The sequence below is a fragment of the Heterodontus francisci genome, chromosome 15 (assembly GCF_036365525.1).
Source record: "Heterodontus francisci isolate sHetFra1 chromosome 15, sHetFra1.hap1, whole genome shotgun sequence".
Classification (NCBI taxonomy): domain Eukaryota; kingdom Metazoa; phylum Chordata; class Chondrichthyes; order Heterodontiformes; family Heterodontidae; genus Heterodontus; species Heterodontus francisci.
In genome coordinates this window covers 62,889,657-62,915,121 of record NC_090385.1, presented here as the reverse complement: position 1 = coordinate 62,915,121, position 25,465 = coordinate 62,889,657, and the positions used below count along the sequence as shown (strand labels likewise).

Sequence of the window (25,465 nt, the reverse complement as noted above, 5' to 3'; positions counted from 1 at the left end):
GCACAGCGTTCAGTTCGATTCACAACTCCTCAGATACTGAAGCAGTCCATGCCTCCATGCAGCAAGACCTGGACAACAGCAGGCTTGGGCTGATAAGTGGCAAGTAATATTTTGGCACACAGTGCCAGGCAATGACCATCTCCAACAAGAGAGACTTTAGCCACCTCCCCTTGACATTCAACAGCAATATCATCAAATCCCCCACCATCAATATTCTGGGCGTCACCATTGATCAGAAACTTAACTGCACTGTCCACATAAATATAAGAGCAGATCAGAGGCTCAGTAATCTGTGGCAAGTGATTCACTTCCTGATTCCCCAAGCACAATCTACAAGGCACAAATCAGGATTGTGATGGAGTACTTCTGGATGTGTGTAGTTCTAACAAGGCAGAAGTAGTTTGATATTATTAAAGACAAAGCAGCCCACTTCATTGGCACCCCATCTACCACTTTAAACCTTCACTTCTTCTACCACCAGCACATCATGGCAGTGTTTGGTACAATCTACAAGATGCACTGCAGTAACTTGCCAAGGCATCTTCAACAGCACCTCCCAAACGTATAACCTCTATCATCTCGAAGGACAAGGGCAACAAGTAACACCACCATCTCCAAGCTCCCCTCTAAGTCACACAACAGCTTGACTTGGAAATATATTGCCGTTCATCCATCCTCACTTGGTCAAAAGCCTGGAACTCCCTACCTAACAGCACTTTGGGAGTACCTTCACCACGGACAGCTATGGTTCAAGAAGGCAGCTCACCATCATCTTCTCAAGGGCAATTTAGGAATGGACAAAAATGCTGACTTTGCCAGTAATGCCCACATCTTGTTGAATTAAAGAAAAAAGGATGTTAAGAGACTTTACAATATTCACACCATCAGTCATCACTTCTTGAATAGCATGCAGTCTCAGGTTCACAGTCATTTTCCTCCATGATCACTCTGACTTGCTGCTGAAGGATAGATTATTCATGGTTATTAAAGTCAATATCTGTCTGCTTATTTGAGGCAAAGTCATTCCAATTCCACCCCATTTTTTTTTTACTTAAACACCCGGAGCAGGCTGAGGTGGCAGGGGGTTGGGGGGTTTATAAAATTGAGTGGGAGGCAGGGTTGCCATTCCTGTTGCGTACCCGCCCCTGCTGCTATTTTACCAGCAGCACAGGAGGTGGCAAACAGCCCGCACCCCCAGAGGCCATTTGAGGCTTGGACAGGCCCTTCAGCACCTGAGAAGACTGCCTAGTAATACCTGGCTGCCTCCTTGTGGGCTGTTGTCGGTGGGGTGGGGGGGGGGGGGCGTTGGATGGGGCGGCCTCCTGATCAGGAACCTTGTGCCCCACGGACGTTCCTCCCCAGCAGCACCGGCCGCCCCTGCTGAAATTACCCACCCGCCCTAGACTCGCCCCGCACTCCTTCGCCAGGGCCCAGCTAATCGTCCCGGCGAGGCCCGAACCCCACTTACCTTTGTGAAGGGCGACGTCCATTGTTCCCCTTCTTGTTAGGTGCAGTCCCAGCAGAGGCTACCACTCCCAGTGGCGCTGTTGGGTCTGAGGAGCTGCCAGCCCTCTGATTGGCTGGCAGCTCTTGAAGGCTGGACTTCCTGCCTCAGAGGGGCGGAAGTCCTGACCAAGGCCAATTAAGGGCCTGGGCCACAGAAAATTGCAGCGTGGCTTCCAGGCCCGAAGAAGGCAGGCTCTCCCCCGACTTTTTAGCCAGTGCGCCTCAAAGTAAAACTCTGATCATAATCCTCCACAGCCCAACTACACAAGGGTGGATTTGAGAGAAGGCAGAAACAACTTGCTTCCCCATATCTGCCAATGTTGAAACTGGGCACTAGGAGCGAGGATTGGAGACAACCCTCATTCTCTTCCTTCTCTAAGGAAGCATTTGACCATTTGGGGTCTCCTCACAAACATAACTCAAGTGGATGAAACTGAACCTTCACCCCATCAATTACACGGCACCATACACTGATGCTGGATCACATTGCCAACTCTGAACAATTGGTCCATTTATTTCTCCACCACATTATATTCATATATAATGGAACACATTTTTCAGATTTTACTTCTTATACTTCCTTTTTCTGTTTTCTGCCCATCCACATTTAATTGCTCATGCACCTTACTGTGCCAAGATGGCCAATGCTACTTTCAACTTGCAGCTATAAGTTACAGGCCAAGGGTGATTCACTGTCTGATTATTCCATCTTTCCCTCAGTAGGAATTGCTCGACCTCCATTCAGTCTCTCCTAAAGATAGTTTTGCCATTGAAGTTCACAATGATAGTTCAAACTCTTTTTGAAGAATTGTTTCCTAGTCTTACGGTCACTTTTACTTGATTTAAAATTAAAAATCTTGGCAAACCATTTCCAAGTCAATGGAAAATAAAACTGTCTGATTAGTAAGTTTGCGGACGACACAAAGGTTGGTGGAGTTGCGGATAATGATGAGGATTGTCAGAGGATACAGCAGGATATAGATCGGTTGGAGACTTGGGTGGAGAAATGGCAGATGGAGTTTAATCCGGACAAATGTGAAGTAATGCATTTTGGAAGGTCGAATGCAGGTGGGAGGTATACATTAAATGGCAGAACCCTTAGGAGTATTGACAGGCAGAGAGATCTGGGCGTACAGGTCCACAGGTCACTGAAAGTGGCAACGCAGGTGGATAAGGTAGTCAAGAAGGCATACGGCATGCTTGCCTTCATCGGTCGGGGCATAGAGTATAAAAATTGGCAAGTCATGTTGCAGCTGCACAGAACCTTAGTTAGGCCACACTTAGAATATTGCGTGCAATTCTGGTCGCCACACTACCAGAAGGACGTGGAGGCTTTGGAGAGGGTACAGAGGAGGTTTACCAGGATGTTGCCTGGTCTGGAGGGCATTAGCTATGAGGAGAGGTTGGAAAAACTCAGATTGTTTTCACTGGAACGACGGAGGTGGAGGGGCGACATGATAGAGGTTTACAAAGTTATGAGCGGCATGGACAGAGTGGATAGTCAGAAGATTTTTCCCAGGGTGTAAGAGTCAGTTACTAGGGGACATAGGTTTAAGGTGAGAGGGACAAAGTTTAGAGGGGATGTGCAAGGCAAGTTTTTTTACACAGAGGGTGGTGAGTGCCTGGAACTTGCTGCCAGGGGAGGTGGTGGAAGCAACTACGATAGCGACGTTTAAGAGACATCTTGACAAATATATGAATAGGAAGGGAATAGAGGGATATGGGCCCCGAAAGTGCAGAAGGTGTTAGTTTAGGCAGGCATCAAGATCGGCGCAGGCTTGGAGGGCCGAATGGCCTGTTCCTGTGCTGTACTGTTCTTTGTTCTTTGTAACTGATTCGCCACAAACCCGTTCCATGCTGCTGCCATTGACCAATTTCATCCCTACAGTGAAGATATAGGACTCAGAGGAACTACAGGTTAAATCTGTGTCCTGCCTCTCTGAAGTGCAAGAAGCTATGCTTTGCCCCTAAAGCCTATTTAATTCAATGGAAGAAATTTGTTACATGTAAAGCTCATCACTGAGAAAGAGTCAAGTCAGTCACCTACACTCATTAGCAATGTTGCCTGTGCATGCAATGAACTCTGAAGTTCCTTGGTAGTTGGGTTGTAATTTAAGTCTGTTTATTTTGCTCTCACCTGATACCATTGTCAATATGATGAACCCAGGCATCATCCCCCAGCAGTAAAGTCACCTTTGGAGTCCGAAAGCCATTAGCAGATACTCTGCCTGTTTTTGCAATGCGTTTTACTCCTAGAGCATTGGAAACCACCTGCCAGACTTCTGGCTCTGCAAAACAAAGATAAAACCAGGACACTTTTAAAGTTCATTTCGTTTCACATCAAGGACGACTAAAAATAACAGCTTGTGATTTTCATGTTACTTAATTTATTTTGCCTCCCTTCTTTCCAGCCCCCATGTCATGAATCACTCAGCACCAAACAGAATAGACAGACCACAGGGCGATGTCAACTGATTTTATTTTCCCTCCCTCTCTGCTCTAAGCCTCCTTACTGAATCACAGCCAAAAAAATCAAGAATGTAACATAAGAAAAATCAAAGCTTCTTTTGCAATCTTTGACCCAAGAGTTCAGCGCTGGATTACACCACAAAATAAATCTCAATCTTCCTGAGTGTATTAGCATAATATATTTAATTGAGCAATTGAAGTCTTTTTTATTCTTTTCATGGGATTTGGGTGTCACTGGCTAGGCCAGCATTTGTCGCCCATCCCTAATTGTTCTTGAGAAGGTGGTGGTGAGCTGCCTTCTTGAACCGCTGCAGTCCATCTGGTACGGGTACACCCACAGTGCTGTTAGGGAGGGAGCTCCAGGATTTAGATTCAGCGACAATGAAGGAACGGCGATACATTTCCAAGTCAGGATGGCGTGTGGCTTGGAGGGGAACGTGCAGGTGGTGGTGTTCCCAAGCGTCTGCTGTCCTTGCCCTTCTAGGTGGAAGAGGTCACAGATTTGGAAGATGCTATGGAAAGAGGCATGGTAAGTTTCTGCAGCGCATCTTGTAGATGGTACACATTTCTGCCACTGTGCATTAGTGGTGGAGGCAGTGATTGTTTAAGGTGGTGGATAGGGTGTCGATCAAGCAGACTGCTTTGTCCTGGATAGTGTCGGACTTCTTGAGTGTTGTTGGAGCTGCATTCATTCAGGCAAGTGGAGAGTAATCCATCACACTCTTGAATTGTGCCTTGTAGATGATGGACAGGCTTTGGGGAGTCAGCAGGTGAGTCACTCGCTGCAGAATTCCCAGTCTCTGACCTGCTCTTGTAGCCATTGTATTTACGTGGCTGATCCAGTTCAGTTTCTGGTCAATGGTAACCCCAGGATGTTGATAGTATTTTTAGGCATCTAATGTGATTTATTTGTTTTTGTTGCTTAAAAAAGAGCCTTGTTTCTCTCAAAAAATATTAGTTTCTCCTCTCACCATTTTTTGGTTTGTGTATCTTCCAAGCCTCTACCTGGGCTGCCCATGAATAGTTAGCAAATGGTCAAGAGCAACACAAGCATGTTCTGGCTCTAATCTTCATTCCATCCTGCAACAAAGCACCAGATGTGTATTTTCCTTCATTAATTTTACTGAAAATCAATAGATGTGAGTATATAGCTGGAATACCTCCCTTACACGCGCGTCTATTTTTTCACTCATATTAGCAAAGATGAAAAATATCCTCTTTGATCACCATGTTACAATCTCCATGGCAACACATCGAAGCACTTGGTATGTGCTCCAATATTCCACACTACCCTTAATGGGATTGCATGTGCAATAATTATTAGAAAACATTTTAATGGTGCTTGAAGCCACACACACTAACCCTCTGCAGTTCTAAAGCATGAGGAAAAGCTCAGAGAAGGTAAGTATATTTGTGCAAATTACTCAATTGTGACTGTGTTTTATGTTTTTATAAATTTGCTCAAATGGTTCAATCATTCTTTACTGCTCTCAGCTACATAGCTACGTGGAGGTCAGATATGTCCCTTCAGGAAAGAAAAACATATTAACAGATTCCTGGGCTGCATTCCAGTGACTGGTTCAGAAAGGCATTGGTAAACACTGTTTGCTGACCTTAGCCAGCAAAGCAATAATCCAGAGGAAACACAGTACTACCCTTAGCAATGAGGTTACCAGCAGAATTTATGCTGCAATGTTTTCTAACAGTTAACATTGTCTTACCCAAAGTTTTCCAGATATCTGCCTGGAATGCATTTTCATTCAAAACAATCATGTCTCCATGCCTCTTCCACACTTGAGGCAGGTCATGACTCAGTTGGTCATTCCACAGCACTCCATTGCGCTTCACCAACACATAGAGCTCCTCCTGCAGTCGTTGGTGGCAGGATTTTACTAAAGACTTCTTGGATGATATTGGATTCTGAAAGATGTATTTGTAAAACAGTTAGGAAGCAGTATTGAGAGAAAAGCAGAAACATATAACAATTGATTATAGGAGATAAATCTAAAATAGAATTGGGAGAGGAAGGAAATAGTTACCGAAGGAAGTCAGTTATTTATTGCAACGTAATTGTCTCTGTTGTCCAGTAAGTGTGAAACTGGCTGGTCAGTTGTCACCATGGTACTGGCCATACTTCCGTGCTTTTATTCATGCTGCTTTCCTGTTTAACTAATGCTCCATGCTGCACTTTAAATGAACAGCACTCTCCCCTCTGCTCTGGAAGGCGTTGACTCTTATCTGGGTACAGTTCCATAGTTTTTGGCAACTCTCCAATGCCTCATTCATTTTTCATATGTGAACCCGGACAGGGAATACCAACTGGCTATTCAACTATTGAGGTCATCACGATCAACCAAGCCTGATTATATTCTCACCTGACATTCATATATACAATCAATTTCTATCAGGATATTGTGGCTACATGTCCATCATCCATCAGTGTTGAGAATAATTACAAGACTTCAGTTGCTACCCCAGCTGAGACCAGATAACACAGCACAGATCAAGATTGACCTGATCTGTGTGACTAAATAACACATTATGTTTACTCAGTAAGTCACAGAGAGTAAGTACTGACAAGGAGAGTAGACAAAAGCCTTGTGCTTTCACCATGGCAAGTTCAATGGTGTGTCCCACCACAGTCTGTACTGACAGAAGCTTCAGATTAGATCATTTGCCATAATTGGAATTCATTAAAATGTGTGTTTTTCTTCATTCTGAACAAATCAGATTAATGCTGTTAAATACTTAAGATGCTAATGGACATGAACAGGAACAAAATCGCCCACTTTTCACCAATTTAGCTTGCAACTGTAACTTTGTGGTCTACACCATGTATACTATTGCATTTATTGTACATCATTCATAAACCTATCGTGCTTGAATTACTTCTCAAAGCAGCCACCAGATGACACGCCAGTAACTTGCAATTGCTTTCCACTTCCAATATTCATTGTCGTGTGAAAGCTCAAATACTCAAGCTTTTGAATGTGCCAGTGGGGACAGAAATGCTACCTTCATTTCTGTGAAAGTGTAGGTACTTCCTGGAGCCACTGTATCACACAGGTTGAGAAGGTGGAGCTGACTGAGTTTATAGCGAAGCACAGGCAATGCCACTGAGCCATCGGGCTGCTTCTGGAGACGGTAGGCCTTATCCAGAATGCCATTCTTCTCCAAATACTGTCTAAGAGGAAATAAAATTAAAGGAGGTTAACAATACCTTCTGATGTCAGGGTGAAGGAACAGTGCAGATTTTATGGGCTGCTTTAAATTGAAATACTAGGCGAACAGCACTCTGCAATCTCCAATGTTTAACTGGTCTCTTTTTTAAAAATCTGATGCGCAATTCAAATAATATAGAACTTGTATTTTTTCACCAAATTGGCCCACTGAGCCCCAGTCTCTTGTTAAATATTGTTCAGAAAATGATCAGTGAAGTGCCAAAACGTGACATATGATCAAGGCCATTGAAAAATTGCAGGAGATGGTGGCAACAAATTACAGGGATTTCTTTTTTTGTTTGCAGTGACATGGTTTTGGTCTCTATTGTCATAAATCTGCTTCTTAAATTGTTTCATTCAATGCTAAGTTGCTTATTAATCCTTTCTCCATTGCTCCTTCATGCCGGTATTCATCCTTATTTTGCACCCCATTTCATGACACTCTTCCCCATTCCCCCTTCTCAGTTCTTCCCACGTTTATTCCTTTCAAGAGATCAGAAACTCCCAATCCCAAGAGATCAGAAACATCCCCTGAAGTAGCAACACTGACAAACAGGAGATGGGAAAAGGAAATCAGGAAACAGAGCAGGTTGATTTTCAGGGATTCTGCAATAAGAATGTGGACACAACTTTCTAGAATCCATGCTTAAGACATCAGTAGAAACCATTTATTTCATAAGAACATATTTAACAATTAAATTTGAAGCATATACTTTTACCAAATATACGTATTTTTCACAGATTCACATTAAAGGAGATGGATGATCAGTCCTATGCAGATTATCTACCTTGAGACACACCCAAAATACATTTAATTGTTTTTATCTAACTTTTAAAACTCCAATTTATAGGGTTTCTCTGCAGATCCTGCCATTTGGCATCCATTTCTTCAGCCAAAGGCTGTCGAGGATGAATTAGGATGCCAGAAGCTGTGGTGGGGGATTATCTTCTTGCAGCATCTTTTCTTGGTAACAGGAGAGCTGGCATTTGTCCCAGTTTCAGCACTTTGTTCCTATTACTCTAGGAGCTATTCATGACAGTAAGCTGAGTGACTCGCCCCCTGGTTTGCAAGAGCAATTCTTTGAAAGACAATTAAATGGAAGTTTCAGAGAAAAGACAATTACAGAAAAAATTGGAAAAGTAAACAGTAGTTCAAGAAGGGTTCACACAAATATTGTTGGATATAAAATATTATGTATTCTCGAGAAATTCTAAATATTTGTAACAGCTATGGAAAAAAATCAATAAAAATTAGATTTAAGTAAGTCTGTTTCCCTCTTGATGAGCATGTCATTCTCACACCTATAAAACTGTTTGATGGCTCACCTGTATTGTTGTGAAAACTGAGCCTGAGTCACAACTGCAGAAACTTCAGTTTGCATTCTCTGTCCTCTATAACAAGTCTGTTACTATCTGAAAAAACACATTCAAAATATAAGCTAGTTATCTCTAATACAGCAAATAGTGATACCCACTGTTGGGAGAGACTTAAAGAGAAGTCCTGAATATTCCTGAATTATAGACACACACAGTCAAACACTATGTAAAATACTTGTGCAAATAAATAATTATAGATGCAGGAAAAAAAACAAGTTTTGCCAGCATGTATCTCTTAAACAGGGCTTTGAACAGCACGTTTTAGATCCATTAGTGACTAAAGAAATGCAGTTCCCCCCGCCCCCCCCACCGAATATGAAATTTGGAACCATGTAGGGAAGGAGATGAATAGTTTGACATGTGATCTGGAGAATACTGATACATGCTTTGACACCTGTGGAATAAACACACTATGCACATTGTGCATTTTCTCATCATCTGAGCTGCCAACATGATGCACATATTGGGAGTGAGCTTTAAGAGCAAAAAGACTGATACAGATCAGAAGTATATTTAAAAACACAGAAGAGAGTTATTTCTTTAAAATATAAAACTCATCCAAACCAAAATAAAGGTTGACAGGTTTGCATATTATTATAAATAGGAAGTGCACTTATTTTGTCTAAGTGTTTTAAACAAATATGCTTGTTTCTCAGGTATGAGTATCCTAATTCTGAGTCTTTGGCTTGATAAGTGTGCTCAAAAATAAATTAATGCTAATTTTTGGCTCTTCAAATGGCTCGGTGGGTAGTGCACCATACAGTGTAATACTGAGACACACAAATCGGAAAGAGCAAAGATTCTTAAGTCAGACGGGGCATGGCGTGGCAGGGCATTAAATCAGCCAGTATGCATTTTATGTAATGTATTATTACAAATTTTACAAATAAAGTATATTTTTGGAAAAGTATCAGCCAATATGCCTGCTCCTAATTATTGAAAGGGCCCAAATGTCCTGTCCAACACCATTAAAACAGGTGAACTGGTCAATATTGCTTATTGTGCACAAATTAGCCCCATCGTGATTAAACCTCAAAATTACAATAGCAAAATACTGTGGATGCGGGAAACCTGAAGCATTAACTCTTTCTCATAGAGTCATAGAGTTATACAGCACAGAAACAGGCCCTTCGGCCCATCGTGTCCGTGCCGGCCATCAAGCACCTATCTATTCTAATCCCATTTACCAGCACTTGGCCAGTAGCCTTGTATGCTATGGCTCTTCAAGTGCTCATCTAAATACTTCTTAAATGTTGTGAGGGTTCCTCCCTTTACCACCCCTTCAGGCAGTGTGTTCCAGATTCCAACCACCCTCTGGGTGAAAAATGTTTTCCTCAGATCCCCTCTACACCCCCTGCCCCACTCCTTAAATCTATGCCCCCTGGTTATTGACACCTGCGCTAAGAGAACAAGTTTCTTCCTATCTATGCCCCTCAAAATTTGTATACCTCAATCAGGTCCCCCCTCAGCCATCTCTGCTCTAAGGAAAACAACACTAATTGATCCAGTCTCTGTTTCTCTCTCTACAGATGCTTCCTAACCTGCTGAGTAGTTCCAGCATTTTCTGTTTTCATTTCAAAAGTAATTAATCGGTTGTCAAGTGCTTTGGGACATCCTGAGATTAAGAATTGTGCTATATAAACTGAAGTTGTCCCTTTGGCGATGATGTGGATGTCAGGTGAGAAGGGCGACAAGTCTTGGATTTTTTTTGCATGAAGAACTGCCATAATCCTTGTATAGGACCATCTTCAGGACAATTATCAAACTAATCTTACATAAACAATCTGCTTACCTATGAAAGTCCAGATGAGCAAATATACAGCAGGGGCAGTGAGATATAAAGTTTATTCCATAGATGACAAACATTTCAGCACCTCTAGCACAGGCCTGTACAATCTGCTGTTCATTCACTCCCTTTTACCAAGCTCGGGTCCTCTTTCCTCTGAGGAAGCTTTCCCCCCAACCCAATGCCGGTAAACTCCAACCTACTCTAAGCACCGCCTATCTTCAAACTTAGGTCACTCGGGCCTCATTTCCTCCGCTATTGTCTTGAATCGATTTTTCTTACATGAACTAATAACAGATTCAAGATATAACCCATTACCGCAGTGTCGGCCGGAACCTTAAATTAGGGTCGAGGCGGAGTGGTTATCGGGGCGGCTTCCGTTCTGCCGTCGGAAGCGGCGCAGAAAGTGGTAGCTATGGCGAGCTTGGTGCGGGACCCGGCGATCGACCGCTCGCTGCGCTCCGTGTTTGGTAAGGGCTCGGTGGAAGCTTTTCGGAGCCGCTGGTGGGAACTGGGGAAGGTCCAGTCAGTTCCACGATTTGCGTGATGGTTGTAGATGTCAGGGCGGCACATGGCCTTTGGAGGAGGGTTAGGGAGGCCCGGCCGTTGTGTTGCATGTTTAGTTGAAGACTGGGCCTGTGGGCAGGTGCGGAGAACTTGGCCGGGAACCATGATAAGCCTGGATGTAGCTCCAGGGTAAGATAATACTGGTCCACTAGCATCTGTAGAGAGAAAAGATAGTTTTAAGGTTTCAGTTGTAGGGCTTTTGAAAGTATACCTGGAGAATGAATGGAGGAATGTCTCAAGACCTTTTTACTTTCCACCATTTTTGCCAAGCAGATCCTGTTCTCGCCCACCAACCATAGATGTACGCTTCCTGCATTGGTTACCAGATAACAATCAGGAGCGGAAACACGAATCAATTGTCCTCCAATTGAGAAATACTGAGGCCATTTAGCATTCCTATCACTGCCCTGTCTAAAAGGTAGTCCAGTATAAATCAGGAATTGACCTTCCTAAACTCTGGTTCTGGCTACTCGATGCCTTTGCGCTTGACTCAAGGGAGCTAAGATCCTCTAATGTGGAAAATATATGTTGGATTTAATAGAGTTTGTGTACAAGTTCAATATCCATGCCATACTGTTTTTGGAAAACTAATCCAATCATGACATTTTTGGAGCTGACTGGTCATGAAAAACACCTCATCATGTTTTTCTAGTACTTGCTTTAGTTGCAGTCTAAACATTGAAGAAATCTCATTTCTGTAAAATAAAAAATTTTAAACTGAAATTAAAAGTGAATATTGATTCCTAAGTTGGTTTGAAATTCTCTGTCTATTATGCCTTTTCTCATTTGCAGTTGGGAATATTCCATATGAAGCTACAGAAGAACAGTTGAAGGATATTTTCTCTGAAGTTGGTCCAGTGTTGAGTTTCAGGTATCTTCCTCGTGCAACAATGTAGTCGGCTGCTATCACAACTTGCACATCACACTTATACAAGCACTACTTTGGAAGGTGTAAAATCCTAAAAGAAGTGTCTTGTTCTCAGGACTCCTTCCAGAGGAAGTTTTACTTTTGAGATCACTTAACCCCCTTCCCCATGTAAAAGAAAAATCTATGTTTGACCTTTCATTCCAAAATTCATTAAGCTGTAAATCAGTTGGTATAGATGGATTAGATTCCCAGATCTCCCAGTTCTGCAGCAGACAGTGAGAACAGCCTAGACTAGAATAAGCTTGTGTGAACGCACCTGATTTTCTTCTCACTTTTTACTCAATAAAATAGAGATCTGAGCATCTATTTTAGGAACCATGAGTATGAATATTTTGGGGCACAAACCATTTTTGGCACAGGATGCTTTGCTGCCATTGGTTGTAAGTTTATTTCAATCAAAAATCTTGTCCCTCTGGTGATTATAATATAACAAGAAAACATCTTTAATTTATATATAGCACTTTTCACAACCTCAAGATGTTCCAAAGGGCTTCACAGCTAATTAATTACTCCTAAAGTGTAGTCACTGTTCCATAGGCCAATGCCCTGGCCAATTTGAACACAACATGGTCCCACAAACAGCAAATCATGAAAGTAGCAAGTTGATAGTTAAACCAAGCTCTGCCCACCTGTTTACCATAAAGGATCATATAGGATTTCTTGGAAAAAAAGCAGCTGCGTTTTCCCACTGGCCAACATTTATTCTTCAATCAGCATTGTCTAAAACATATTGACTGGTCATAGATCTCATTTGACATTTATGGGACCTTGCTCTGTGCAAATTAGTTGCCATGTTTACCTGCATAGGTGACCGCTTCAAAAGGATTTCTGTCTGTGAAGAGCTTTGAGCCATCCCGAAAACATGAAAAGCGCTATATAAATACCAGCCTTTAAGAAAATATGTCTACTTGGAGAGCTGTAAAAATTCCTTTTCTGTTATATGTATCTGATTTAGTCATCAGAAAAACCATTCCATATCTCACAATGTTGTTGGAAATGATTATAAGATTGATATTGTAAGGTTTCAACAAGAACAACAACAACTTGTATTTATATAGCACCTTGGAGGAACTTCATGCTCATCCAGTACTGGACATCAGACAAGCAACATGTATACGACTGTGACAAAGGTAAACTATCCCCCTTCGTCCTGTATAAAGTCTTTGTTTAGGGGCAGCACAGTGGCGCAGTGGTTAGCATCGCAGCCTCACAGCTCCAGTGACCCAGATTCAATTCTGAGTACTGCCTGTGTGGAGTTTGCAAGTTCTCCCTTTGTCTGCGTGGGTTTCCTCCGGGTGCTCCGGTTTCCTCCCACGTGCCAAAAGACTTGTGGGTTGATAGGTAAATTGGCCATTATAAATTGCCCCTAGTATAGGTAGGTGGTAGGGGAATATAGGGACAGGTGAGGATGTGGTAGGAGTGTAGGATTAGTATAAGTGGGTGGTTAATGGTCGGCACAGACTCAGTGGGCTGAAGGGCCTGTTTCAGTGCTGTATCTCTAAATCTAAATCTAAAATCTAAATCAATCTGATACTTCAGAGACAGTGGCGGGGCTGAGAGGTGATGGTGAGTTAGAGCATCGTAGATGTGGAAATTGATGCTATGTTTTTGGATGATATCATCGAGGGCAGCATGTAGATGAGAAATAAGAGGGAGGCCAAGGATAGATCCTTGAAGGACACAGAGCTAACTGTGGGAGCGGGAAGAGAAGCTATTGCAGGTGATACTCTGGCTGCAACTGGATAGATAAGAATAAAACCAGCTGAGTGTAGTCCCCCATCCAGCTGGACGATGGTGGAGAGGTGTTGGAGGAGGATGGTATGGTCAACCATGTCAAAGACTTTATACAGGACGAGGGGGGGATAGTTTACCTTTGTCACAGTCATATACATGTGTCTTGTGACTTTGATAAGGGCTGTTTTGGTATTGTGGTTGGGGTGGAAACCTGATTGGAGGAATTCAAACATGGAGTTCTGGGAAAGGCTTTCATAGATTTGGAAGGCAAGAATACGCTGAAGGACTTTGGAAAGGAAAGGGAGTTGCTGTGGTCGCTTTCAAGGACAGAGGGATCAAGGATTGGTTTTGAGAGGAGAGGAGTGATGACAGATTTGAAGGAGTGGGTCACAGTACCTGAGGAGAGAGAACCTTTAAACAGTGTCAGCTAATGTGGGAGCCAGGAAGTAGAGGCCTGCTCAGGTCGGGAAAAAGGAACCCGACCGAACTACAGCGGACCTGAGCCCAACCCGGCCCGAGTCCCTCCGATTTAGCCTCCGACCCGACTCGACCCTGCCCGACCATCCGTTTACTTACCTTCCTGACACCGAACCTGCAAGATGCTGCAGCGCATGTGTGATGACGTCACAGTGACATCACTTTCTCACTGCGCAGACTCCGTTTCGTCCCAGACCCCCAACTCAAGTAAGTTTTTTTTTTTGTTGAAAACTTTCAATACTTACCAGCAGAGTACTTACCCTGTGTATTCGGCCCGACCTGACCTGAACTCGAAAGCCGGACCCTGAAGTTGGGCCCCACCCGAACCTGACACGCGTCGTCGGGTCCTGTTGGGTTTGGGTTGGGTAGCAGGCCTCTACCAGGAAGGGAAGTTGGGTCAGTTTAGTGTGAATAGGGTTGAGGGAATAGAAGGTGGGTCTCATTTACGAACTTGGAACGGGCATGAGAGGAGATAGGAGAGAAACTAGAAAATGATGAGATCTCAGTGCTAGTGCAGGGGGGACCCTTGATGAAAGTTTCGCCTGGTAGGCTAGAGGATGGGAGGGAAGAAGCAGAGGCAGCTGATTGGATGGTCTCCATCCAGTTGTTGGAGGTGAGGGTGGAGGAGGTGGCAGGGGGAATCTTAGAAGATAAGTGTTATGAAGGTGGACCTTTGTAGCATGATGGTATTTTTTAAATCTGAATTTTAAAAGTTGAAGATGGAGTCAGAGAGGTCAGGTGACCTCACATCAACTCTGCTTAAGGACAAGACAGAAACCTTGGTTACAAGGACAACAGAAAATATAGATCAAAGACCTTTTTTTTTGAAAAAAAGAGTGCAGGTATGACATCTGAAGAACAATGGACTTCACTCTCTCAGACTTTGATTGTAAACAAGGAGTCAGTGATTCTGAGAATGCACATGTGCTCGGCAGCTGCTAACACCTGAAAACAGTGAAAGGCCCAGATTTATGGACTTTGCATTTTGGAAGAGGCAATGAACTATTGACTTTTGATTCCAGATAAATTTAACAGATTTTCTGAAGGCAGGCAGGCTGTAAGAAAGGAAACCAGCGGTGGCAACCTCAGAACAGACTAAGATAGGATGATAACCAGTGGTGGCAGTCTCAAGGGAGAGAGAGGGAACACCAGTTTTCAGAGAAGACTGATACAGTGAAAGGCTGCAAAGACTTGAATAAAAGCAAAATACTGCAGATGCTGGAAATCTGAAATAAAAACAAGAAATGCTGGAAATACTCAGGTCTGGCAGCATTTTTGGAGAGAGAAGCAGAGTTAATGTTTCAAGTCGGTTCTGATGAAGGGTCACTGACCTGAAATGTTAACTCTGCAAAGACTTGAACCTGTTTTTTTTTTTTTTAAAAATTGCATCTTATGGAGAAGGAAAAGACCAACGGGACCACCAAGGGATTACCTTATTCACCGACGTTTAGATCGGAAGTGCTCAGAAAAGTGAGTGAAGCGGACGTTGATTTTGAAAAGGTTTGGGAGATCCACCCATTGCAACTGGGAGGGGTTTGGGACTTTTAACTGCCAAGATTTCTTCATCAAAGAGGGCTGTGTAATGTATAAGTTTGGTGTGAGGTTTTCAAGTGTTTTAATAAGTAAAGAAATACCTTTCTTTGCAATTTGGGGATCAGCTACTTGCAAAGTACTATTTAATGGGGATTTCTTTTAGTTATAATAAAAGTCTTAATGTGAAATCTTGTCATGTAATTCTTTAAATTCGTTTGGCGTTCTTATCTCATATTTTAACGTTAATCGTCTCATTGAGGCCATAACAAATTGGGGGCTCGGTTCCGGGATATGAAGTCAGAGGCTGTAAATTGGGTTCGTTGGATTTTTCCAGAGTTTTAAATGAACAAGATTTCACAATTATTTTGGTTGGGTTCGATGGGAAATCAATATGAGTACCACTAATGTATATTACAGCAGTTGAGAAAAGTCAATTTGGTCGCGAAAGCAGCACGCGCATGGGTTAGTATAAGCCCAGGGGCTAGGAGAGTGGAGGTAATCCAAGGATTGGTTCTTCACTTGAAGCTTGTAAAAAGAAGAGGATGTTTCCACTGGTGTTCAAGTGGAGCTAGCCAAAATCAAGCTGGAGAAGCTGAGATTGGAAAGAGAGGAAAAAGAGGAAGAGACACAGAGGAATACAATTTGACATGAGAGAACTTGAATTTGAAAGAAAAAGAAAACAAAAAATGCGAAAGTTGACAGAGTACCAAATGGAAATGGAAAAGCTTAGATTATGTGAACAGGGAGTTGCAGGAAGGTTTGAGGATGAATCCGATTTAACTCCTGGTTTTGATTTGGCAAGGAATATTCACTAAGTAGTTGAAATGTATTTTGTGACCCTTGAAAAAAACTGTTATGAAGTTGCAATGGCGAAAAGAAAATTGGGTGATTTTCTTGCAAAGTGTGTTAGTGGGAAAAGTGAAGGAACAGTCAAGTGATTATGAAGTGGTTTAAACTGTAATTCTCAATCCTATGAGTTGGTACTGAGGCTTACAGGCAAAAATTCAGGAATTTAAAATGAAACATGACCAGTCATTTGTGGAATTTGCTCAAGAGAAGGATATGATATTTGATTGGTATAGGTCCATGAAGATTGAGAAAGATTTTGAAAACCTTAGGGAAGTAAGCCTAATAGAGGAATTTAACAATAGTATCCCTTCAGGAATAAGGTCCCACCTGGAAGAACATTAAGTTGGTTAAAAAAGAAATTATTTCACAGGATATGGTTGGCGCTGGCAAGGTCAGCATTTATTACTCTTGACAACTGTATGGCTTGCTAGGCCACTTCAGAGGACAGTTAAGAGTCAGCCACATTTATGTGGTTCTGGAGTCACATGTAGGCTAGACCAGGTATGCACAGCAGATTTTCTTCCCTAAAAGACATTAGTGCACCAGATGGGTTTTTATGGCAATTAATTGTTTCATGGCACCATTACTGGGACCAGCTTTCAATTCCAGATTTTTATCCATTAATTGAATTAAAATTCCACCAGGTGTCGGGGTGGGGTTTGAACCCAGGGCATTAGCCTGGGCCTCTGGATTACTATAATAAAAGCAAAATACTGCGGATGCTGGAAATCTGAAACAAAAACAAGAAATGCTGGATTCACTCAGCAGGTCTGGCAGCATCTGTGGAAAGAGAAGCAGAGTTAACGTTTCGGGTCAGTGACCCTTCTTCGGTACTGACAAATATTAGAAAAGTCACAGATTATAAACAAGTGAGGTGGGGGTTGGGCAAGAGATAACAAAGGAGAAGGTGCAGATTGGACCAGGCCACATAGCTGACCAAAAGGTCACGGAGCAAAGGCAAACAATATGTTAATGGTGTGTTGAAAGACAAAGCATTAGTACAGAATAGGTGTGAATATACTGAATATTGAACATCAGCAAGTGCAAACCTGAAGAAAAACAACCTGAAAAAAACAGTGGGTAAGCAAACTGAACAAACTAAGATGAAATGAAATAAATGCAAAAAAAGATTGTAAAAAATGTAAAAAGGAATGCAAAAAAAAAGGAAGAAAAAATAACTAAAAATGACTAAAAATGAAAGTAAAGTGGGGGGCTGTCATGCTCTGAAATTATTGAACTCAATGTTCAGTCCGGCAGGCTGTAGTGTGCCTAATCGGTAGATGAGATGCTGTTCCTCGAGCTTGCGTTGATGTTCACTGGAACACTGCAGCAATCCCAGGACAGAGATGTGAGCATGAGAGCAGGGGGGAGTGTTCTACTCCGCAGTTTCATCTCATCTTACGTCTCATCCGACGCATTAACAAAAAACTTTTTTTCTTCCTTTCAGGTGTTAAGGAACGCAAGCTCCAGCAGCTGATGGGGACTAATGCCCCTCCAGATCCTCCTTCCGCTTCATTTCCCTCTGACCCCACCCCTTCTGATCTGACCCCTTGCCGTGTATTCACTATACCCTCTGACCTCCCCCTCTCTGATGCTGAGCGTTCTGTACTCAGCAAAGGTCTCAGTTTTATCCCCTTACGCCCCCACCTCAATGAATTTCGCGCTCGGCATGACGTTGAGCTCTTCTTCCGTCGCCTCCGCCTCCGGGCTCACTTCTTCGACCAGGAGTCCTCCCCCCGACCAGCAGACCCATTCACCCGCCTCCAGCATTCTCCCTCTACCTGGACCCCTCACCCTGGCCTCTTACCCGCTCTTGATTTCTTCATTGAAAACTGTCGGCGAGACATTGGTCGTCTCAATTTCTCTGCCCCCCTCACTCACTCTAACCTGTCCCCCTCTGAACTTGAGGCACTCCGTTCTCTCAGGTCTAACCCCGACATGGTCATCAAACCTGCAGACAAGGGTGGTGCTGTTGTTGTATGGCGTACCGACCTCTACCTTGCAGAAGCTCAACGCCAACTCGCAGACACCTCTTCCTACCTCCCTCTGGACCATGACCCCACCACCGAACATCAAGCCACCGTCCAAAGGACTGTCACTGACCTCATCTCCTCTGTAGATCTTCCCTCTACAGCTTCCAACCTCATAGTCCCGCAACCCCGGACAGCCCGCTTCTACCTCCTTCCCAAAATCCACAAACGGGACTGTCCCGGCAGACCCATTGTGTCAGCCTGCTCCTGCCCAACTGAACTTATTTCTTCCTATCTAGACTCTATCTTTTCTCCGCTGGTCCAGTCTCTTCCCACCTACATCCGTGACTCTTCTGACGCCCTACGTCATTTTGACAATTTCCAGTTTCCTGGTCCCAACCGCCTCCTCTTCACTATGGACGTCCAATCGCTCTACACCTCCATCCCCCACCAGGATGGTTTGAGGGCTCTCCGCTTCTTCCTTGAAGAGGCCCAACCAGTCCCCATCCACCACCACCCTCCTCCGCCTGGCTGAACTTGTTCTCACATTGAACAACTTCTCCTTCAACTCCATGCATTTCCTTCAAGTAAAAGGTGTCGCTATGGGTACCCGCATGGGTCCTAGTTATGCCTGTCTTTTTGTGGGATATGTCGAGCATTCTTTGTTCCAGTCCTACTCAGGCCCCCTCCCCCAACTCTTTTTCCGGTACATTGATGACTGTATCGGTGCCGTTTCCTGCTCCCGCCCCGAACTAGAAAACTTTATCAACTTTGCTTCCAATTTCCACCCTTCTCTCACCTTTACATGGTCCATCTCTGACACTTCCCTTCCCTTCCTCGACTTCTCTGTCTCCATCTCTGGGGATAGGTTGTCTACCAATATCCATTATAAGCCCACTGACTCCCACAGCTACCTCGACTACACTTCTTCACACCCTACCTCCTGTAAGGACTCCATTCCATTCTCCCAGTTTCTCCGTCTCCGATGCATCTGCTCTGATGATGCTACCTTCCATGACGGTGCTTCTGATATGACCTTTTTCCTCAACCGAGGATTTCCCCCCACTGTGGTTGACAGGGCCCTCAACCGTGTCCGACCCATTCCCCGCACCTCTACCCTCACCCCTTCCCCTCCCTCCCAGAACCGTGACAGGGTTCCCCTTGTCCTCACTTTTCATCCCACCAGCCTCCATATCCAAAGGATCATCCTCCGCCATTTTCGCCACCTCCAGCGTGATGCCACTACCAGTCGCATCTTCCCCTCCCTTCCCCTGTCAGCATTCCGAAGGGATCGTTCCCTCCGCGACACCCTGGTCCACTCCTCCATTACCCCCACCACCTCGTCCCCGTCCCAGGGCACCTTCCCTTGCAATCGCAGGAGGTGTAATACCTGCCCATTTACCTCGTCTCTCCTCACTATCCCAGGCCCCAAACACTCCTTTCAGGTGAAGCAGTGATTTACTTGTACTTCTTTCAACGTAGTATACTGTATTCGCTGCTCACAGTGTGGTCTCCTCTACATTGGGGAGACCAAGCGCAGACTGGGTGACCGCTTTGCGGAACATCTCCGCTCAGTCCGCAAGCAGGACCCTGAGCTTCCGGTTGCTTGCCATTTCAACACTCCCCCCTGCTCTCATGCTCACATCTCTGTCCTGGGATTGCTGCAGTGTTCCAGTGAACATCAACGCAAGCTCGAGGAACAGCATCTCATCTACCGATTAGGCACACTACAGCCTGCCGGACTGAACATTGAGTTCAATAATTTCAGAGCATGACAGCCCCCCACTTTACTTTCATTTTTAGTCATTTTTAGTTATTCTTTTTTTTTTGCATTCCTTTTTACATTTTTTACAGTCTTTTTTTGCATTTATTTCATTTCATCTTAGTTTGTTCAGTTTGCTTACCCACTGTTTTTTTCAGGTTGTTTTTCTTCAGGTTTGCACTTGCTGATGTTCAATATTCAGTATATTCACACCTATTCTGTACTAATGCTTTGTCTTTCAACACACCATTAACATATTGTTTGCCTTTGCTCTGTGACCTTTTGGTCAGCTATGTGGCCTGGTCCAATCTGCACCTTCTCCTTTGTTATCTCTTGCCCAACCCCCACCTCACTTGTTTATAATCTGTGACTTTTCTAATATTTGTCAGTTCCGAAGAAGGGTCACTGACCCGAAACGTTAACTCTGCTTCTCTTTCCACAGATGCTGCCAGACCTGCTGAGTGAATCCAGCATTTCTTGTTTTTGCCTCTGGATTACTAGTCCAGTGACATCACCACAATGCCATCATCTCCCCAAAAACAGCAGATGATTACGCATTGACCAACAAAAGCTGCAGTTACAGGTTCCAGTTTAGAAACTTTCAGAGCAGTTGGAAAGGTATGAGGGTGGATAACGAGAAGAGATTTGGTTTTCATGAGAGAAAGGGTAAATGAGAGGATACAGGCAGCCCTCAGAGTGGTTAAAAAGTAGTGATTCATGTTGAGTCAAGAGGACAAACGTGATTTTTTTGTAATAAAAGGCATATAAAATCAAGAGTGCTTTAAGTTGAAAGGCAAGTCGGTAACTATGGTGGGTTTACCGAAAGCGTGCCCTGAAAAGTATGCCCCAATAGGTGGCACTGTTGACGAGCCAGTGGCTTTGGCAGTATTGGATAGTGAGCAGAAGTGCCAGGTCCCTGAAGGTTAGAGAAGTTTTGTGTTCCAGGATAAGGTGTCACCATATTTGTCAGATGCGGCAGGCAAGCCGATTGTGCTGCTTAGAGGTACGGGGCAACTCTGTTATTAAAGGTAGCAAAGGATGTAGGTTTTCCTCCAAATAGCACTATGAATGCAAAAGTCATGGTGCAGGGCACTGAATTGGTTTACTTATCTATTCAATGGCATAAGGATTTAGTCACAGGTTCGGTAACAGTGGGAATTGTCCTAGATTTGTATATTGAAGGGGCGGATTTGTTGTTGGGGAATAAGTTAGCTGAGGCTAAGGTATTGGCGTCTTCAGTAATTTCGGAAAAGCCAGTTGAGGTTGCTGAAATGAAAATTTTGCAGCAGGAATTTCCTGAAATATTCCCAGATTGTATAGTGACAAGATCCCATGCTGATAAGATGAAACAAGATGAGAAGGGTTCAGTTGTTGTGGAGGACAGTTCGGGTGTTTGGTAGGCTGAAACTTTTTTATAGGATTTTGATGGGGATGTTGGTGAAAAAGGTTCCAAGGCCAACAATGGTGAATTGTTTAGCAGATTGTCTTTGAGGCACACAGGCAGAGCCTGACTTTAAGAAGTTTGTTTCTGATGGTTTATTCTGAGGCAGAAGCTGAAAAGATTTCTGTCTGCTATCCCCAGAGGCCTGCTGATGAGGATTGGGCTATGGTTCATCAGGTGGTTGTTCCCCCTGGAGTACTGTAGTGAAATTTTGAGAATTGCCCATGAGATCCCAGTGGCAGTCATATGGGTATTCGAAAGACTCAGGCCAGGATATTCAGAGTTTTTATTGGCCAGCTTGCATAACGATGTGGATGAACCTTGCAGAATTGGCCATACATGCCAGGTAGTTAGGAAGCCACAGCCTTTGATTGATTAAGCAAGCCCCATTGATACCGATACCTGCTTTTTTGACTAACCGTTTAGTAGGGTTCTTGTGGATTGTGTCAGACCCTCACCCACAACCAAGTCAGATTACAAGTTTCTCCTAACCATCATGGATTAGTCCACTGGGTTTCCAGAGGCAATATCACTTAAAAAAAAAAAAATAAATAAATAAAGTGACAGCAAAAGTTTGATTGTGGGGTTAAGTTCAGTTTTTCATGAGATACAGATTGCCAAAAGAAATTCAGTCAGACCCGGGGTCAAATTACATGTCAGGGGTCTTCCAAGAGGTCATGAGTAATTTGGGAGTGAGACAGCTTAAATCATCTGCTTATTATCAGCACACTCAAAGTGCTTTGGAAAAGTATCACCAAACCTGAAGTGCTGTAACCGGCAAGGCTATGGACCCATGCTGGAAAGTGGGATTAGATTGGGCGGCTAGTTTTTTCGGCTGGCGTGGACACGACCGGCTGCATAGCCTCCTGTGCTGTAATTTTTTTATGACTCTATGAGAAAGGCTTATTGTTTTGAGTATGCTTATGATTGGGATAAGGGGATATAATTTTTATTACAAAAACAAGAAATGCTGGAATCACTCAGCAGGTCTGGCAGCATCTGTGGAAAGAGAAGCAGAGTTAACGTTTCGGGTCAGTGACCCTTCTTCGGACCCGAAACGTTAACTCTGCTTCTCTTTCCACAGATGCTGCCAGACCTGCTGAGTGATTCCAGCATTTCTTGTTTTTGTTTCAGATTTCCAGCATCCGCAGTATTTTGCTTTTATCATTTTTATTATTTGCCACCAGGGGGACACAAAATTAATCCACTGGTTTCAGTCCATGGGCATGAGGTTTGGGGTCTCCTGAAACTCTTGTCAGTTTTGAGGGAGACTCTCAAAAACTTGATGGCCAGAAAACAGCTCAAGATTTTCAAGTGATGAAAACCTAATCAGATAGAGAAGTTAAGGCACACCGTTTGCAGCCTGGATACAAGGGGTTAGTTTTGTTGCCTTTGCCTGGGGAACCATTGAAAAGTAGGTTCAGTGGACCTTACTTTATTAAGAGGAAACATAGTGAGGTGAACTATCTGGTTAGTATCTCAGACAGACAGAAAAATCAAAGGGTGTGTCAGGTGAATAAGTTCAAAAGGTACTATGACTGTGATCCTTGTCAGCCAATAAGTATATGTCAAATGACAGGAGGAGGTTCAGGGTGGTACTTTTAATGAAATGGATGAAGGGGCAGAGACTAAGAACTCTCAGATTGAACCCCTCAAACTCAAAGTGTGAGTGTAAAACTGCATTGAAATTTTCAATCTTTTTGAACAGCATAAAAGGGACATAACTGAGTTGCTGAAAGAGTTTAAAGCCATTTGTGCCGATAAGCCTGGTCGAACTCCTTTGACTATTCATGGGTTTGATGTAAGGACAGCTACATACATTAAACAGAATCCTTATTAACTTAGTCCTGATAAATTGGCTCAGGTTAGAGAGGAGGTTCAATTATATGCTAAAAGACGATATAATTGAATCTCGTCCAAGTAGCTGGAGTTCACCAGTGATAATACTAAAACCAGATGGTTCCAAAAGATTTTATATTGATTATCAGAAAGTCAATGCAGTAACTTAAACAGACTCTTCTCCAATCCCACTGCTTGAGGATTGTATCGACAAAGTGGGGAATTCAGAGTTTATTAGCAAAATTGACTTGCTGAAAGGATGTTGGCAAGTCCCTTTGACCAATCAAGCTAAAGAATTTTCTGCCTTCGTGACCCCAGATGGCCTATTTCAGTGTAAGGTCATGTAGTTTGATATGAAAAATGCACCAGCCACATTTCAAAGGTTGACTAACCAGGTGATTGCTGGACTCAGCAATTATGTTGTGTACTTTGATCTGTTGGAATACAGTGACATCTGGGAAGACCATGTTAAACATTTAAAGGCTCTCTTCAACGGTTTAGAGAAAGCCAGGTTGTAAGCAAACTTATCAAAGAGCGAGTTTGCCAAGGCTAAGCTCGCCTGTTTAAGGCATGTAGTGGGTCAAGGTCAACTGTTGCCTAGGGAAGTTAAGAGTTCAGGCGATAATAATAGACTTTCCGGACCCCAATACAAAAAGGGAAATAGTATGATTGAAATTTGTTCTTGACTGCAGTACAGTAGTAGCCACTGACAAATTTATTAAAAGAGGGTGTGAAGATCCAGTGGACAGAATCCTGTCAAATGGCATTTGAAACTTTAAAGGCCATTATAATAAATGAACCTGTTCTAGTGGCACCAAATTTTGGCAGCCCTGTAGCTACTGATAACAGTGACGTAGGAGTTGGAGCAATGTTACTCCAGGATAATGATACTGGTATTGAACAGCCTGCCAGTTATTTCTCTGGAAAACTCTTAAGCACCAGAGGAAGTACTCCACTATTGGAAAGGAGGCTTTAGGTCTTGCACTGGCCCTTCAACATTTTGAAGTATATGTCAGTAGTGGCCAAGGGGAAATAACCCTTTACACTCATCGTAATCCGTTAAGGGTTTTAGAAAAGTTGGAAACCAGGCACACTACATTCACTCTAAAGATTGTACAGGTTACAGGAAAGAGCAATGTAATTGCTGATGCTCTTTCCAGAGTTTAAAGAAAGGATATAATGGAGGAAAACAACTCAGACTTATATTATTGTTACCTGTGTATGTTATGTTATAAGAAAAATCATTACTAGAGTAATGAATTTTCTATTTTTAGCAGGGAGGTGTTGTGAACGCTGGACTTTAACATGATTATGTTTTAAAAATGGAATTTAAAAATTTGAAGATGGAATCAGACATCAACTCTGTTTAAGGACAAGACAAAAATCTTGGTTACCAAGACAACAAAGAACAGGAATCCAAAACTTTTGTTTTTGAAAAACAGGCACTGCAGGGCTATAAAACCTTAAGAACGATGGGTTTCACCCTCCCAAACTTTCAGATTGTAAACAGGGAGTCAGTGATTCTGCGAATGCAAATGTGCACAGCTTCTGCTAACACCTGGCAACAATGGAAAACCCAGGTGGCTCTGCTGAAACCAGACTTGTAGACTTTGCGTATTGGAAAAGGACAATGAGCTATTGACTTTTGATTCCAGATAAATTTAACAGATTTTCTGAAGGCATACAGGCTGTAAGAAAGGAAACCAGTGGTGGTAGCCTCAAGGCAGACTGTAAGAAAGGAAAATAGCCAGCAGTGACAGCCTCAAGGGAGAGAGAGGGAACACATTGTGTTACGACCACGTGAGAAAGAGGTCTAGGGTTCCCTTTCAGCCTTCTCATGATCGTACTGTAACTGGGTTTAATTTTAAACACACTGTGTTTTAACTCCCCCTTGGTGAATCCTTGTTCACGACTTTACAACTATAAGGCACAGAAACCAGCACAAACAGGCTTTCTTGGGTTTAAAGAAGAAAAGTTGAAATTTATTAAACTTAAACTCTAATTTG

General features: G+C 43.2%; 2 protein-coding genes across 5 annotated transcripts in view; one reads left to right on the top strand and one right to left on the bottom strand.

Moving 5' to 3' along the window:
* Window positions 1-10,684, bottom strand: part of trmt12 (tRNA methyltransferase 12 homolog) — a 30,830-nt gene extending 20,146 nt beyond the window's left edge. The window contains exons 1-5 of one of the 2 annotated variants that reach the window (XM_068047653.1): window positions 10,366-10,684; window positions 8,523-8,609; window positions 6,991-7,159; window positions 5,697-5,895; window positions 3,644-3,794 (exon numbers count right to left, since the gene is read on the bottom strand). In XM_068047653.1, the coding sequence (XP_067903754.1) occupies window positions 3,644-3,794; window positions 5,697-5,895; window positions 6,991-7,159; window positions 8,523-8,578 (575 nt within the window). In that variant the 5' untranslated portion in view covers window positions 8,579-8,609; window positions 10,366-10,684. The remainder of the gene's footprint in view (window positions 1-3,643; window positions 3,795-5,696; window positions 5,896-6,990; window positions 7,160-8,522; window positions 8,610-10,365) is intronic. The other variant, XM_068047654.1, reaches the window with a different exon arrangement.
* Window positions 10,685-10,722: 38 nt separating this feature from the next.
* cstf2 (cleavage stimulation factor, 3' pre-RNA, subunit 2) overlaps window positions 10,723-25,465 on the top strand; it is a 95,996-nt gene continuing 81,253 nt past the window's right edge. For all 3 annotated transcript variants that reach the window (XM_068047651.1, XM_068047652.1, XM_068047650.1), the window contains exons 1-2: window positions 10,723-10,829; window positions 11,719-11,797. In XM_068047651.1, the coding sequence (XP_067903752.1) occupies window positions 10,775-10,829; window positions 11,719-11,797 (134 nt within the window). In that variant the 5' untranslated portion in view covers window positions 10,723-10,774. The remainder of the gene's footprint in view (window positions 10,830-11,718; window positions 11,798-25,465) is intronic.